This window comes from Oncorhynchus clarkii, unplaced genomic scaffold (assembly GCF_045791955.1).
Source record: "Oncorhynchus clarkii lewisi isolate Uvic-CL-2024 unplaced genomic scaffold, UVic_Ocla_1.0 unplaced_contig_5436_pilon_pilon, whole genome shotgun sequence".
Classification (NCBI taxonomy): domain Eukaryota; kingdom Metazoa; phylum Chordata; class Actinopteri; order Salmoniformes; family Salmonidae; genus Oncorhynchus; species Oncorhynchus clarkii.
In genome coordinates this window covers 263,319-278,866 of record NW_027260957.1, presented here as the reverse complement: position 1 = coordinate 278,866, position 15,548 = coordinate 263,319, and the positions used below count along the sequence as shown (strand labels likewise).

The 15,548-nt window shown below is 46.9% G+C and overlaps 1 protein-coding gene across 1 annotated transcript; it reads right to left on the bottom strand.

Moving 5' to 3' along the window:
- Nucleotides 1–80: 80 nt before the first annotated feature.
- On the bottom strand, nucleotides 81–10,914 carry LOC139402663 (immunoglobulin-like domain-containing receptor 1). The gene is made up of 7 exons (XM_071146552.1): nucleotides 10,735–10,914; nucleotides 5,995–6,165; nucleotides 5,219–5,368; nucleotides 4,735–4,854; nucleotides 1,884–2,030; nucleotides 1,438–1,560; nucleotides 81–1,320 (listed from the first exon to the last, which is right to left on the bottom strand). The coding sequence occupies exons 1-7, from the start codon at nucleotides 10,799–10,801 to the stop codon at nucleotides 455–457; spliced, it is 1,644 nt and encodes a 547-aa protein (XP_071002653.1). The 5' UTR covers nucleotides 10,802–10,914; the 3' UTR covers nucleotides 81–454.
- Nucleotides 10,915–15,548: the final 4,634 nt, after the last annotated feature.

Here is a 15,548-nt window from a genome sequence, read left to right as displayed (position 1 = left end):
GGGCTGACTCACTGGCTGACTACTGTACTGCACACACAGCTTTTGTTTGCACAACAGATTGTCAAGATTGGGCACTTATCTGCACTGAGAGCGTTCAACCAGCAGAGGGGGCTGTTGTAATGCCATTCAGCAGAAGGAGAGGAGAGGTAGCCAGTGAGAGCCCAGATCAGATGACCACAGTGCCCCTGCCAGAACTCTTGCCCTGTAGCGGGACAGATTAATTAAAGGCTCCCTGAATGGAAGAAGTGACAAAACCAAGTAGTGTGCACCAGTGTGTCTTTGTGAGTGATTCTTTCATATCTGCGTGATTATATGATTATGTGTAATTGAAGGCATGGATCACATGCCATTGTCAGATGGTAAATGTTTTTGAAGGGGTTGTGTGAGTGTGTGTGTGTGTGTGGTTTGTGTGTGTGTGTGGTTTGTGTTTAGGAGTGTGTATTCAGTGTACTAACTAAAGCAGAGTTTTAACAGAGTAACGCTCATTCCTCCTTGGTGGTTTCTGTCCCGGCTCGTATTCAGAATAGCTGGGCGGAATGTCTGAATACATCTCTCCTCCTCCTCCTCTCCGGTGACCTCTGCCTTCTCCTCTCCTGCTGTTTTCATCCTCATCTGAACTGAACGACCCTCTGCGGGAGCGGGAGTAGTTGCTGGGAGGCGGGGCGCGACGCTGCTCCTCGAACAGGTCGTCTCTGGAGCGGGATCGAGGGACCCTGTCGCTGAGGTCGTCACGTGAACCCAGTCGACCCCGCGCCCCCCGGCTCTCCCCGTCTAGAAAGTCTTCACTGTAGCTCCTTGGCATGCCACGGCTCCTTGACGGCGACGGGTAACGGCTCCCGCTGGCTTCGCTGCGGTCGTCACGGTGACTGGTGAAGCGACTCTCGCTGCGGCTGCTTCCTCTGGAGCTGGGTGGACGTGTTTTAGGAGCAAGCGGCGGCTGGCCCCCTCTCCGACCTCCTCGTCCAGGCTGCTCTACGATGGGAGGCATCTGGATGATCCCCCGGTACTCCACGGCCCCGTCGTCCAGGCCAGAGAGCATGCTGGGAGGACCCGCTGAGAAGGGGACGTGCTGGGGCATCATGTGCTGAAGGGGAGGGGGTATCATCTGGAGCTGCTGGTGGTGGGGTTGGGGCTGCATCATGGGGCTGGTCCCATCCATGCCCCTCACCTGGCTCTCCAGGTAGTCCAGCATCTGCTTGTTGCCGGGATGTTGGTTGCCGTAGATGCTGGCAGCGTGGACACTGGGGGGCATGTTGTAGCCAGATGGGGGAGGGGGTAGGGGCATGGGGGCCATGGCGATGCTCTTCCCTGATTGGGAGCCTGATGGGACAGAGAAAACCATGATAAGTGACAAATATGGATTTGTTTAAAACACATTTAGAAGATCAGAAGCATAGCTCTGCTGTGTGTGTGTGTGTGTGTGTGTGTGGTACTAACCTGCATACAGCAGAGGGTTCATCTGTGAGGATCCGTGGCTCATGGGGCTGTAGATGGGCTGACCTCCCATCCATGGACCCATGGCCCTCTGGGCATCCTTCATCATCCTGTGCTGCATCACCGCTGGAGAGAGAGAGAGACACAGAGGAAGAGGTGAGATGGAGCCTAAGTGTGTGAGAAAGAGAGAAGAGAGGCCCTTCCCTATCTTTCTCAGGACAGCAGGTCTGTGGGCAGCAGGGACAGACAGAGGCCCTTCCCTATCTTTCTCAGGACAGCAGCAGGTCTGTGGGCAGCAGGGACAGAGAGAGGCCCTTCCCTACCTTTCTCAGGACAGCAGGTCTGTGGGCAGCAGGGACAGACAGAGAGGCCCTTCCCTACCTTTCTCAGGACAGCAGCAGGTCTGTGGGCAGCAGGGACAGCAGGGACAGACAGAGGCCCTTCCCTACCTTTCTCAGGACAGCAGCAGGTCTGTGGGCAGCAGGGGCAGCGGACGTAGCAGCAGCACCTCTGAGGACAACACTGGCAGCAGCAGATACAGAAGAGCAGGATGAGGAGCAGAGCTCCAATCACTATGAACAGCACCGTCAGCCAGTCTGGAGACAACAACACAGGAAATCATTACATCAGATGATACTTACTAGGTCAGGAAACAGACATGCACTTATACCCATGTCACTTCATTTAGAGTCCATTCCCACCAGGGTCCGTATTTACAAAGTGCTTCACAGTAGGACTAGTGCTGATATAAGCTATGGCTTCTCCTAATGAATAAGATGACATGAAAACATAAATCTGTGATAATCGATCATTTCAATAAGCATTTTTCTACAGCTGGCCATGCTTTCCACCTGGCAAACCCTACCCCAGCCAACAGCTCTGTACCCCCCGCAGAAACTTTCCCAAGCCCCCCTCCCCACTTCTCCTTCACCCAAATCCAGACAGCTGATGTTCTGAAAGAGCTGAAAAATCTGGACCCCTACAAATCAGCAGGACTAGACAATCTGGACCCTCTCTTTCTAAAATGATCCGCCAAAATTGTTGCAACCCTTATTACTAGCCTGTTCAACCTCTCTTTTGTATCGTCTGAGATCCCCAAAGATTGGAAAGCTGCCACGGTCATCCCCCTCTTCAAAGGGGGAGACACTCTAGACCCAAACTGTTATAGACCTAGCTTCATCCTGCCCTGCCTTTCTCAAATCTCCGAAAGCCAAGTTAACAAACAGATCACCGACTATTTTGAATCCCACCGTACCTTCTCCACTATGCCATCTGGTTTCCGAGCTGGTCACGGGTGCACCTCAGCCACGCTTGAGGTGCTAAACGATATCATAACCACAATCGACAAAAGACAATACTGTACAGCCGTATCCATCGACCTGGCCAAGGCTTTCAACTGTCAATCATCGCATTCTTATCGGCAGACTCAATAAGCCTTGGTTTCTCAAATGATTGCCTCGCCTGGTTCACCAACTACTTCTCGGATAGAGTTCAGTGTGTCAAATCGGAGGACCTGCTGTCCGGACCTCTGGGGTGCCTCAGGGTTAAATTCTCGGGCATAGTCTTTTCTCTGTAAACATCAATGATGTCGCTCTTGCTGCTGGTGATTCTCTGATCCACCTCTACGCAGATGACACCATTCGGTATACATCTACCCTTTCTTTGGACACTGTGTTAACAAACCTCCAAACAAGCTTCAATGCCATACAACACTCCTTCCGTGGCCTCCAACTGCTTTTAAATGCTAGTAAAACTAAATGCATGCTCTTCAACTGATTGCTGCCTGCACCCCCGTCTAGCATCACTACTCTGGATGGTTCTGACTTAGAATATGTGGACAACTACAAATACCTAGGTGTCTGGTTAGACTGTAAACTCTCCTTCCAGACTCACATTAAGCATCTCCAATCCAAAATTAAATCTAGAATCGGCTTCCTATTTCGCAACAAAGCATCCTTCACTCATGCTGCCAAACATACCCTCGTAAAACTGACTATCCTACCGATCCTTGACTTCGGCGATGCCATTTACAAATTAGCCTCCAACTCTACTCAGCAAACTAGGTGCAGTCTATCACAGCGCCATCCGTTTTGTCAACAAAGCCTCATATACTACCCACCACTGAAACCTGAATGCCCTCGTTGGCTGGCCCTCGCTACATATTCGTTGCCTAACCCACTGGCTCCAGGTCATCTATAAGTCTTTGCTAGGTAAAGCCCCGCCTTATCTCAGCTCACTGGTCACCATAGCAACGCCCACCCGTAGCACACGCTCCAGCAGGTATATTTCACTGGTCATCCCCAAAGCCAACATCTACTTTGGCCTCCTTTCCTTCCAGTTTTCTGCTGCCAATGACTGGAATGAATTTCAAAAATCACTGAAGCTGGAGACTTATATCTCACTCTCTAACTTTAAGCATCAGCTGTCAGAGCAGCTTACCGATCGATCACTGTACCTGTACACAGCCCATCTGTAAATAGCACACCCAACTACCTCATCCCCAAGACTTAGGAAGTGCAATCGGACCAAATTTACACTATCTTGGATAGGCATATACTTGAAAATCTACAAACCTCAGATTTCCCACTTCCTGGTTGGATTTTTTCGCAGGTTTTTGCCTGCCATATGAGTTCTGTTATACTCACAGACATCATTCAAACAGTTTTAGAAACCTCAGAGTGTTTTATATTATATCCAAATATACTAATAATATGCATATATTAGCAACTGGGCCTGAGTAGCAGGCAGTTTACTCTGGGCACCTCTGGGCACCTTATTCATCCAAGCTACTCAATACTGCCAACAGCCATAAGAAGATATTTAAAATTCCTCAAACATTCAAGTATTATGAGATTTCTGTTGTTTGAATTTGGCGCCCTGCACTTTCACTGGCTGTTGTCAAATCGATCCCGTTAACGGGATTTCAGCCGTAAGAAGTTAACGAATCAGATGACATGGACAGGAAAGACATCTTAACGAATCAGATGACATGGACAGGAAAGACATCTTAACGAATCAGATGACATGGACAGGAAGGACCTCTTAACGAATCAGATGACATGGACAGGAAGGACCTCTTAACGAATCAGAAGACATGGACAGGAAGGACCTCTTAACGAATCAGATGACATGGACAGGAAAGACATCTTAACGAATCAGATGACATGGACAGGAAAGACATCTTAACGAATCAGATGACATGGACAGGAAGGACCTGATCCTAGATCAGCACTCTGACTCAGAGACGCTTTATGAACACGGCCCAGGTTGTGGTCATAGCTGTGGTCGTGGTCAACCTACTGTAGACCATGAGTTGGATCACGCCATCCAAGCCGCCGCTGGTGTCTCCCGTGGCTTCCACAGAACAGTAGTAAACTCCGTTGTCCCACCACATGATCTCATTGATCACCAGGTCAGCCTCTGTGGGGGAAGACAGGCCCAACAACGTCAAAACATGTCAGCTTAGCAACAAACAGCACACATTCACACGTTGTTTCTCAATCCATTCTTCTGGGAACCTCCAGTCATTTCACATTGTTGTTGTATTCCACCACTATTTGGATTAGTTAACGCAGGTGTGACATTGTGACTGGATTAAAGTTACAGAATTCCAGTAACGTTCCTAAAAATCCCAGGTTTTCCAGAAATGCCCAGGTTGGATGACTTCCGGTATCAGGAGGGATTTAAGCAGGGAATTTGGAATTCTCCCACCAGGATTTCTATCAAACTGGGGGATTTAGGGGAAGTTACTGGAATGTTGCAACACAAGGCTGTCTAGACTCACTGTTCTGGACGGAGATCTTGCGTTCCCGGTACTCTGTGCCCAGTATGGCCTCGTTGGAGCCTCTCTTCTGGACGATGATCCTCACCGTGCGCTGGCGGTCTGGGCAGTCATTGGCCGGGTCCTGACCCAGCTGCAGAGCATTCTGGTACGCTATAGAGGGAGATATGTTTCGTTCAGAAGTGAGTTACTGTACATTACCAGTAATTGAATTCATATTTCAGGTTCTAGAGTGAGACAGGAAGTTTGGGCCTCACTACAAACCTGAAGAAAACACTAAAGCAAACTCATCTACCCAACCACTAACAACCTTAGAATTTGCCTATATACACCGACAAACTGTAGCCCAACTAGTTAACATGTAGCCCAACTCCCAAACCCAGCTCCAGGCCAGTTCCCTTCACTTCCACCATAACTAACCTGGGGACTAGTACAGGGTCCATAACTAACCTGGAGACTAGGAAAGGGTCCATAACTAACCTGGGGACTAGGACAGGGTCCATAACTAACCTGGAGACTAGGACAGGGTCCATAACTAACCTGGAGACAGTACAGGGTCCATAACTAACCCGGGGACTAGTACAGGGTCCATAACTAACCCGGGGATTAGTACAGGGTCCATAACTAACCTTGGGACTAGTACAGGGTCCATAACTAACCTGGGGACTAGGACAGGGTCCATAACTAACCTGGGGACTAGGACAGGGTCCATAACTAACCCGGGGACTAGGACAGGGTCCATAACTAACCTGGAGACTAGGAAAGGGTCCATAACTAACCTTGGGAGTAATACTCCAGGATGGGGTCCTTGCAGAAGGACTTGTATCGCCAGGTGACCTGGACATCCTGCTGGTTAGCGGAGGTGGAGTAATCACACTTCAGAATGACGGAGGCAAACAGAGCTGTACTCCTCTCTGTCTGAGGAACATTCACCTGGACGCCCTGCACCTCTGATAGGAGAGAATACATCATGTCAGTGTGTATGTATGTATGTATGTGTGTATGCGTGTATGCGTGTGTGTGTGTGTGTGTGTGAGAAAGGGGGAATGTACAGTTTTTGAAAGAAAAGTCGATTTTTGTCCATTAAAATAACATTAAATTAAATCAGTGTAGACATTGTTGATGTTGTAAATGACTATTGTAGCTGGAAACGGCAGATTTTTCATGGAATATCTACAGTTGAAGTTTACATACACTTAGGTTGGAGTCATTAAAACTTGTTTTTCAACCATTCCACAAATTTCTTGTTCACAAACTATAGTTTTGGCAAGTCGGTCAGGACATCTACTTTGTGCATTACACAAGTAATTTTTCCAACAATTGTTACAGACAGATTATTACAGTGAATTATAAGTGAATGTGGTCTGAAGTTTACATACACCGAGTTGACTGTGCATTTAAATAGCTTGGAAAATTCCAGAAAATGTCATGGCTTTAAAAGCTTCTGATAGGCTAATTGACATAATTTGAGTCAATTGGAGGTGTACCTGTGGATGTATTTCAAGGCCTAACTTCAAACTCAGTGCCTCTATGCTTGACATCATGGGAAAATCAGCCAAGACCTCATAAAAAAAATGTAGACCTCCACAAGTCTGGCTCATCCTTGGGAGCAATTTCCAAACGCCTGAAGGTACCACGTTCATCTGTACAAACAATAGTTTGCAAGTATAAACACCATGGGACCACGCAGCCGTCATACCGCTCAGGAAGGAGACGCATTCTGTCTCCTAGAGATGAACGCACTTTGGTGCGAAAAGGCAATGCTACCAAATACTAATTGAGTGTATGTAAACTTCTGACCCACTGGGAATGTGATGAAAGAAATAAAAGCTGAAATAAATCATTCTCTCTACTATTATTCTGACATTTCACATTCTTAAAATAAAGTGGTGATCCTAACTGACCTGAGACAGGGAATTTTTACTAGGATTAAATGGTCAGGAATGGTGAAAAACTGTGTTTAAATGTATTTGGCTAAGGTGTATGTAAACTTCCGACTTCAACTGTACATAGACATACAGAGGCCCATTATCAACAACCATCCCTCCTGTGTTCCAACAGCACGTTGTGTTAGCTAATCCAAGTTTAGCATTTTAAAAGGCTAATTGATCATTAGAAAACCCTTTTGCCATTATGTTAGCACAGCTGGAAACTGTTATGATTAAAGAAGCAATAAAACTGGCCTTCTTTAGACTAGTTGAATATCTGGAGCATCAGCATTCGTGGGTTCGATTACAGGCTCAAAATGTCCAGAAACCAAGTACTTTCTTCTAAAACTCTTCAGTCTATTCTTGTTCTGAGAAATGAAAGCTATTCCATGCAAGAAATTGCCAAGCAACTGAAGATCTCGTACAACGCTGTGTACTACTCCCTTCACAGAACAGCGCAAACTGGCCCTAACCAGAGTGAGAGGCCCCAGTGAACAACTGAGCAAGAGGGCAAGTACATTAGAGTGTCTAGTTTAAGTAACAGACGCCTCACAAGTCTTCAACTGGCAGCTTCATTAAATAGTACCCGCAAAACACCAGTCTCAACGTCAACAGTGAAGAGGCGACTCTGAGATGCTGACCTTCTAGACAGAGTTGCAAAGAAAAAGCCATATCTCAAACTGGCTAATAAAAATAAAAGATTAAGATGGGCAAAAGAACACAGACACTGGACAGAGGAACTTTGCCTAGAAGGCCAGCATCCCGGAGTCGCCTCTTCAGTGTTGACGTTGAGACTGGACAGAGGAACTCTGCCTAGAAGACCAGCATCCCGGAGTCGCCTCTTCACTGTTGACGTTGAGACTGGACAGAGGAACTCTGCCTAGAAGACCAGCATCCCGGAGTCGCCTCTTCACTGTTGACGTTGAGACTGGACAGAGGAACTCTGCCTAGAAGACCAGCATCCCGGAGTCGCCTCTTCACTGTTGAAGTTGAGACTGGACAGAGGAACTCTGCCTAGAAGACCAGCGTCCCGGAGTCGCCTCTTCACTGTTGACGTTGAGACTGGACAGAGGAACTCTGCCTAGAAGACCAGCGTCCCGGAGTCGCCTCTTCACTGTTGACGTTGAGACTGGACAGAGGAACTCTGCCTAGAAGGCCAGCGTCCCGGAGTCGCCTCTTCAGTGTTGAAGTTGAGACTGGTGTTTTGTGGGTACTATTTAATGAATCTGCTTTGTGAGGCGTCGGTTTCTACAACTAGACATTCTAATGTCCTTGTTCTCTTGCTCAGATGTGCGTTAACCCCATCAGTCCCGAGGCCACAGCAAAAATCAGCTTCTCATTGATCTGACTTTCTGCACGGCCAGCCCTTATATTTATTCTCACCATGAAGCGTTTTAACATTGTATTTTCAGGACAACCAGGGCTACAAGTAGAACACAACAACTATTTCACATAAACAGTTGTATTCATGAGTTTTATTGACAAATGCCAATACAAAACATAAGGTCCACCAAAGCAAAAACAAGTACAGAAATGGTTTGCTCACTGGGAAATATCCAACTAGTCAGTGACAACTGGGTGGAGTTTGTGACAGCAACTATGTCAGCTTATTACAATATTATAGACACGATGTCCTGGGATTTCCTATGATCTATGTAGAAGAACCCCTTACAGTATTATAGACACTATGTCCTGGGATTTCCTATGATCTATGTAGAAGAACCCCTTACAGTATTATAGACACTATGACCTGGGATTTCCTATGATCTATGTAGAAGAACCCCTTACAGTATTAGAGACTGTCCTGGGATTTCCTATGATCTATGTAGAAGAACCGTATCTTCTAGCGACTCTTCTGTAGCTTGTGAGGTCATAGACCTAAACATGTCACACGTGCGTGTTCCTGAGAGTCTCAGCTTTTCAGAGATCGCTTTAAATAGTTTGTAGCTCAATCCATTCGGACTGCCCTGGTCTCACAAACACCGCTCTAGCTCAGCCCCCGTTAAATCACAGAGGAATCGTTGGTACCAAAATGCGCTGGCGTTCCGGTGGGAATCATTGGGTTAAAGCATATTGAATGAGATAGAGAGAATAAAAGAATGGGGTAGAGTATGTGTACGTGTGTGTGACAGAGCCCTACTGAAGGTGGTTCAACCAGAAAAACTAGTGACAAAGCAAGAGACAGCCTGCCACAGGAAACAGTTTGATGCTATTCAAATAGACTCAACTTCCATTGCAAAAATACCTCTACAGTATAGGCCAGGTGTATTCAACTCTTACCGTACGACAGCGTTCTCCAACCCTGTTCCTGGAGAGCTACCCTCCTGTAGGTTTTCACTCTAAGTCCAAGTATAACTAACCTGGTTCAGTTTATCAACCAGCTAATTATTAGAATCAGGTGTGCTAGATTAAGGTTAGAGTGAAAACCGACGGGACGGTTTCTCCCCAGGGACAGTTTTGGAGAGCCCTGACAAAACGCAGTGGAACTGGCGTTGAGGGATATCGGCAATAGACCACCCTTTACAACCTGGTTCTAGAGCATTCCGTATTATTCTGTATGTAAATCCGAGACACTCCATTTATTATCATATAATACGTTTCATATGGTATGCATTAATTTGTGGATGTCCATCACACATTACCTATGATATGTTAAAACTTACAATTCATATTACGTGTTACGAATTTGCAAAAAGTACAATATGTTACGAATTTGCAAACAGTATGATATGTTACATTCTAGCTAGGTGGTTAACGTTAGACAGCTTGCTAACGTTAGCTAGGCTAGGGGTTAAGGTTGAGTTTAGGAGTTAGGTTAAAGGATTAAGGCTAGTGTTAGGGGAAGGGTTAGCTAACATGCTAAGTAGATGCAAAGTAGCAAGTAGTTGAAAAGTTCCTAATTAGCTAAAATGCTGAAGTTGTCTGTGATGAACTCGTAACCTTTGGGTTGCTAGAGCTAGACGTTTGCATTATACACCCACCCATCCACCCTACTTTCGTTTTTGCCTTAAGTAACAGTTTGTCTTCTGTAACCATACCAAACATAACATATCACACTAAATGGAGTGTCCCGGATTTACGTACAGAATAATACGAAATGCTCTGAGACCAGGTTGCCATTTAGGCTAGTCAGGTTACTCTGTAACTGTCGGGGTCTATGTCCTTAAATACCCTACATAATTACTATTATTGAGGTGCAATGTCAGGATAACTAACACCCATTCTCCCCCCAGCTGGAGCCAAACCAACAGGAGTTTTGCTCTAAAAAAAAGGTGAATTCCATTTTCAATCTACAGTATTTCATTATGAGTAGGTCTAAATCTAGATAAGGATCAGTATCTGTAACTTGACAGGACGACAGTGCGAGTCATCGTGAGAACTCATCGGTATCTGTCCATCATGTGACCGATACCCCGGCTCCTGCCTAACTGGCTAGTCATTGGAACTTTTTGGGTTGTGGATGGATACATTAGAATAGCATAAACTTTTGACGCGACTTAATGAAACGAAGCTCTAATGCAAGAACAGGACGAATTGACAACATTTAACGATTCAAATATAAATTGCTCATTTTCATCAACAAAAACTCACCTGTCGGTAGGGAAGAGAGGACGAACGCGGCCAGTATCAACCTCCTCATCGTTGATGATTGATCCATTAAACTAATAAATATTATCTCGCCCAATTTATTATCTATTAAAAAAAAGGAAAGACCTAAATTATCCTCCTAAACAGACTCCCCATTGTTCTGTCTGTCTTGTGTTTTGTCTTCCTTGTCCGACACCTTTCGGGAATTTGCTTTGCTGGCTGCGGAGACAGACAGACCCCACCCCGAAACAGGTGCTGTATGTGACGTAGACAGGTGCTTCCTACCGCAGAATGGCAGGAAGCCGCTATGAGAATACAGAATGAAAGCGACGGTAAATCTGTAATATGTTAATTCATTCGATATTTAAATAATTACTTTAATACATACATTAATATTCAGCCTTTTTTAAATGTGATTTAGGGTCTTTTTTTTTTACACATGACATTGTTAGGCAATAATTAGCCTACAGTGAGATGTTTTTACTTCGTTTGGAATACATTCATTCAAAAGGTTCATTTTTAATGTTAGAATGAATATAATTTAAAAGGCAAAGACCCTGTAGCCTACAACAGGTGAAGTGATCCAGGGGACTGGAGGCCTAGTATGAAACCCCTGGATGTTCCCAGTAGCCTAGACCCTGTAGCCTACAACAGGTGAAGTGATCCAGGGGACTGGAGGCCTAGTATGAAACCCCTGGATGTTCCCAGTAGCCTAGACACTGTAGCCTACAACAGGGGAAGTGATCCAGGAGACTGGAGGCCTAGTATGAAACCCCTGGATGTTCCCAGTAGCCTAGACCCTGTAGCCTACAACAGGGGAAGTGATCCAGGAGACTGGAGGCCTAGTATGAAACCCCTGGATGTTCCCAGTAGCCTAGACCCTGTAGCCTACAACGGGTGAAGTGATCCAGGGGACTGGAGGCCTAGTATGAAACCCCTGGATGTTCCCAGTAGCCTAGACCCTGTAGCCTACAACGGGTGAAGTGATCCAGGGGACAGGAGGCCTAGTATGAAACCCCTGGATGTTCCCAGTAGCCGAGACACTGTAGCCTACAACGGGTGAAGTGATCCAGGGGACAGGAGGCCTAGTATTAAACCCCTGGATGTTCCCAGTAGCCTAGACCCTGTAGCCTACAACAGGTGAAGTGATCCAGGGGACAGGAGGCCTAGTATGAAACCCCTGGATGTTCCCAGTAGCCTAGACCCTGTAGCCTACAACAGGTGAAGTGATCCAGGGGACTGGAGGCCTAGTATGAAACCCCTGGATGTTACCAGTAGCCGAGACCCTGTGCTGATGCAAACGTTGCTGACTTTGTGATGGTTGTAGACGAGGGTGGGAATCCATTCAGTCCACATCATAATACTTGTTCATTCATTTGATGGAAATAATCCCATTCTAGCTGTTTGATGATAGACAGTGTAGCAGCCTAACACCTGTAAACTAAGCAAACATTGTAGCAGCCTAACACCTGTAAACTAAGCAACCAGTGTAGCAGCCTAACACCTGTAAACTAAGCAAACAGTGTAGCAGCCTAACACCTGTAAACTAAGCAACCAGTGTAGCAGCCTAACACCTGTAAACTAAGCAAACAGTGTAGCAGCCTAACACCTGTAAACTAAGCAACCAGTGTAGCAGCCTAACACCTGTAAACTAAGCAACCAGTGTAGCAGCCTAACACCTGTAAACTAAGCAACCAGTGTAGCAGCCTAACACCTGTAAACTAAGCAACCAGTGTAGCAGCCTAACACCTGTAAACTAAGCAAACATTGGCTTAGCATCTCTCTCCCTCCCCTTCTTTCTCTCTCCCTCCCTCCCCTTCTCTCTCCCTCCCTCCCCTTCTTTCTCCCTCCCTCCCCTTCTTTCTCTCTCCCTCCCTCCCCTTCTCTCTCTCTCCCTCCCCTTCTTTCTCTCTCCCTCCCCCCTTCTTTCTCCCTCCCTCCCATTCTTTCTCTCTCCCTCCCTCCCCTTCTTTCTCTCTCTCCCTCCCCTTCTTTCTCTCTCCCTCCCTCCCCTTCTTTCTCTCTCCCTCCCCTTCTTTCTCTCTCCCTCCCCTTCTTTCTCCCTCCCTCCCCTTCTTTCTCTCTCCCTCCCTCCCCTTCTTTCTCTCTCTCTCCCTCCCCTTCTTTCTCCCTCCCTCCCCTTCTTTCTCTCTCCCTCCCTCCCCTTCTTTCTCTCTCCCTCCCCTTCTTTCTCCCTCCCTCCCCTTCTTTCTCTCTCCCTCCCTCCCCTTCTTTCTCTCTCTCTCCCTCCCCTTCTTTCTCCCTCCCTCCCCTTCTTTCTCTCTCCCTCCCTCCCTCCCCTTCTTTCTCTCTCCCTCCCTCCCCTTCTTTCTCTCTCTCTCCCTCCCCTTCTTTCTCCCTCCCTCCCCTTCTTTCTCTCTCCCTCCCTCCCATTCTTTCTCCCTCCCTCCCCTTCTTTCTCTCTCTCTCCCTCCCCTTCTTTCTCCCTCCCTCCCCTTCTTTCTCTCTCCCTCCCTCCCCTTCTTTCTCTCTCCCTCCCCTTCTTTCTCCCTCCCTCCCCTTCTTTCTCTCTCCCTCCCCTTCTTTCTCTCTCCCTCCCCTTCTTTCTCCCTCCCTCCCCTTCTTTCTCTCTCCCTCCCTCCCCTTCTTTCTCTCTCCCTCCCCTTCTTTCTCCCTCCCTCCCCTTCTTTCTCTCTCCCTCCCCTTCTTTCTCCCTCCCTCCCCTTCTTTCTCTCTCCCTCCCTCCCCTTCTTTCTCTCTCCCTCCCTCCCCTTCTTTCTCTCTCCCTCCCTCCCCTTCTTTCTCTCTCTCTCCCTCCCCTTCTTTCTCCCTCCCTCCCCTTCTTTCTCCCTCCCTCCCCTTCTTTCTCCCTCCCTCCCCTTCTTTCTCTCTCTCTCCCTCCCCTTCTTTCTCTCTCCCTCCCCTTCTTTCTCTCTCCCTCCCTCCCCTTCTTTCTCTCTCCCTCCCTCCCCTTCTTTCTCTCTCCCTCCCCTTCTTTCTCCCTCCCTCCCCTTCTTTCTCTCTCCCTCCCCTTCTTTCTCTCTCCCTCCCTCCCCTTCTTTCTCTCTCCCTCCCTCCCCTTCTTTCTCTCTCCCTCCCCTTCTTTCTCTCTCCCTCCCCTTCTTTCTCTCTCCCCCCCCTTCTTCCCCCCCCCCCCCCTGTTTTGTGTGTTATTTGGCACTGTCTTGTGTAGACCTCTTAGCAATGTTTTAGTGCCCTGTGAACATAGTTTCCCAATGGACAAAGCATGCAACCCCAGAACATTACCATGTGAATGTAAAGCCTATAAAGCCCCACAGGCCTAGGGCCAACAGGTCTCAGAGCAGAGCCAGCGGCTCCCTGGTTCCCCCCAGCCGGGGACCGACAGGCTGCTTGTTCAACTCTGAGGAGACAACAGGACTTAGGGCAGAGCCAGCGGCCCCCTGGTCCCCCCCAGCCAGAGACCGACAGGCTGCTTGTTCAACTCTGAGGAGACGACAGGACTTAGGACAGAGCCAGGTTGCCCCAAAATGGCATCCTATATTCCCTATGTAGTGCACTACTTTTTGGGCTCTGGTCAAAAATAATTTACTATGTAGGGAATAGGGTGCCATTTGCCCCAGTAAAAAGTAGTGCACTATATATGAAATAGGTTGCCATTTGCCCTGGTCAAAAGTAGTGCACTATACAGGGAATAGGTTGCCATTTTCCCTGGTCAAAAGTAGTGCACTATATAGGAAGTAGGGTGCCATTTGAGACGCACTCCCTGTCTCTCACCCAGGCCAACCAACCACTCTCACTACACCACTTGGTAGTACTCATAGACAATGTCCACAAATGGAAGTGTGTGTGTGTGTGTGTGTGTGTGTGTGTGTGTTTTTGTGCGTGCATGCTTGCAAACGTCTGTGTCTCTGTCTGTGTAGGTAAGGTATGTGGATCTAGGAATTCCTTAACAGATTGTTTCTCTCCCATGAGCACACCCACTCTACTCTGCACCTGCCCAGCTTTACCACTGGTGGTTTCCTGCTATTGTATTCTCATCCACAGAGGATGACAGCAGGTACTCTATCTTTCCTACTCAGTACTCAGTTGTATCCTGTCCCTGGGTTTCCAATATGGACCAGATGTTATTATTTGTAATGGAAATAAAACCTCAGAAGCGGTTTGACTTCTTGGACCAGTTTCCCGGAACCAGTTTGGGCTTAGTCTTAGACTAAAAGCATGCTGCTTCTGTGTCCAGGAACCAGACCCCTTGTGTGCTACTGGTGTAACTGACAGAGTTGTTGTTATCTATCTGACATAGTTGTTATGATCTATTCTGACATAGTTGTTATGATCTATCTGACATAGTTGTTGTTATCTGACAGAGTTGTTGTTATCTGACAGAGTTGTTGTCATCTATCTGACGACAGAGTTGTTGTTTTCTATCTGACGACAGAGTTGTTGTTTTCTATCTGACGACAGAGTTGTTGTTTTCTATCTGACAGAGTTGTTGTTTTCTATCTGACGACAGAGTTGTTGTTTTCTATCTGACGACAGAGTTGTTGTTTTCTATCTGACAGAGTTGTTGTTATCTGACAGAGTTGTTGTTGTCTAGCTGACAGAGTTGTTGTTATCTGACATAGTTGTTGTTATCTATCTGACAGAGTTGTTGTTATCTGACATAGTTGTTGTTATCTATCTGATGCCATAGTTGTTGTTATCTATCTGACAGTTGTTGTTATCTGACAGAGTTGTTGTTATCTATCTGACAGAGTTGTTGTTTTCTATCTGACAGTTGTTTTCTATCTGACAGAGTTGTTGTTATCTGACAGAGTTGTTGTTATCTGACAGAGTTGTTGTTATCTATCTGACAGAGTTGTTGTTATCTATCTGAC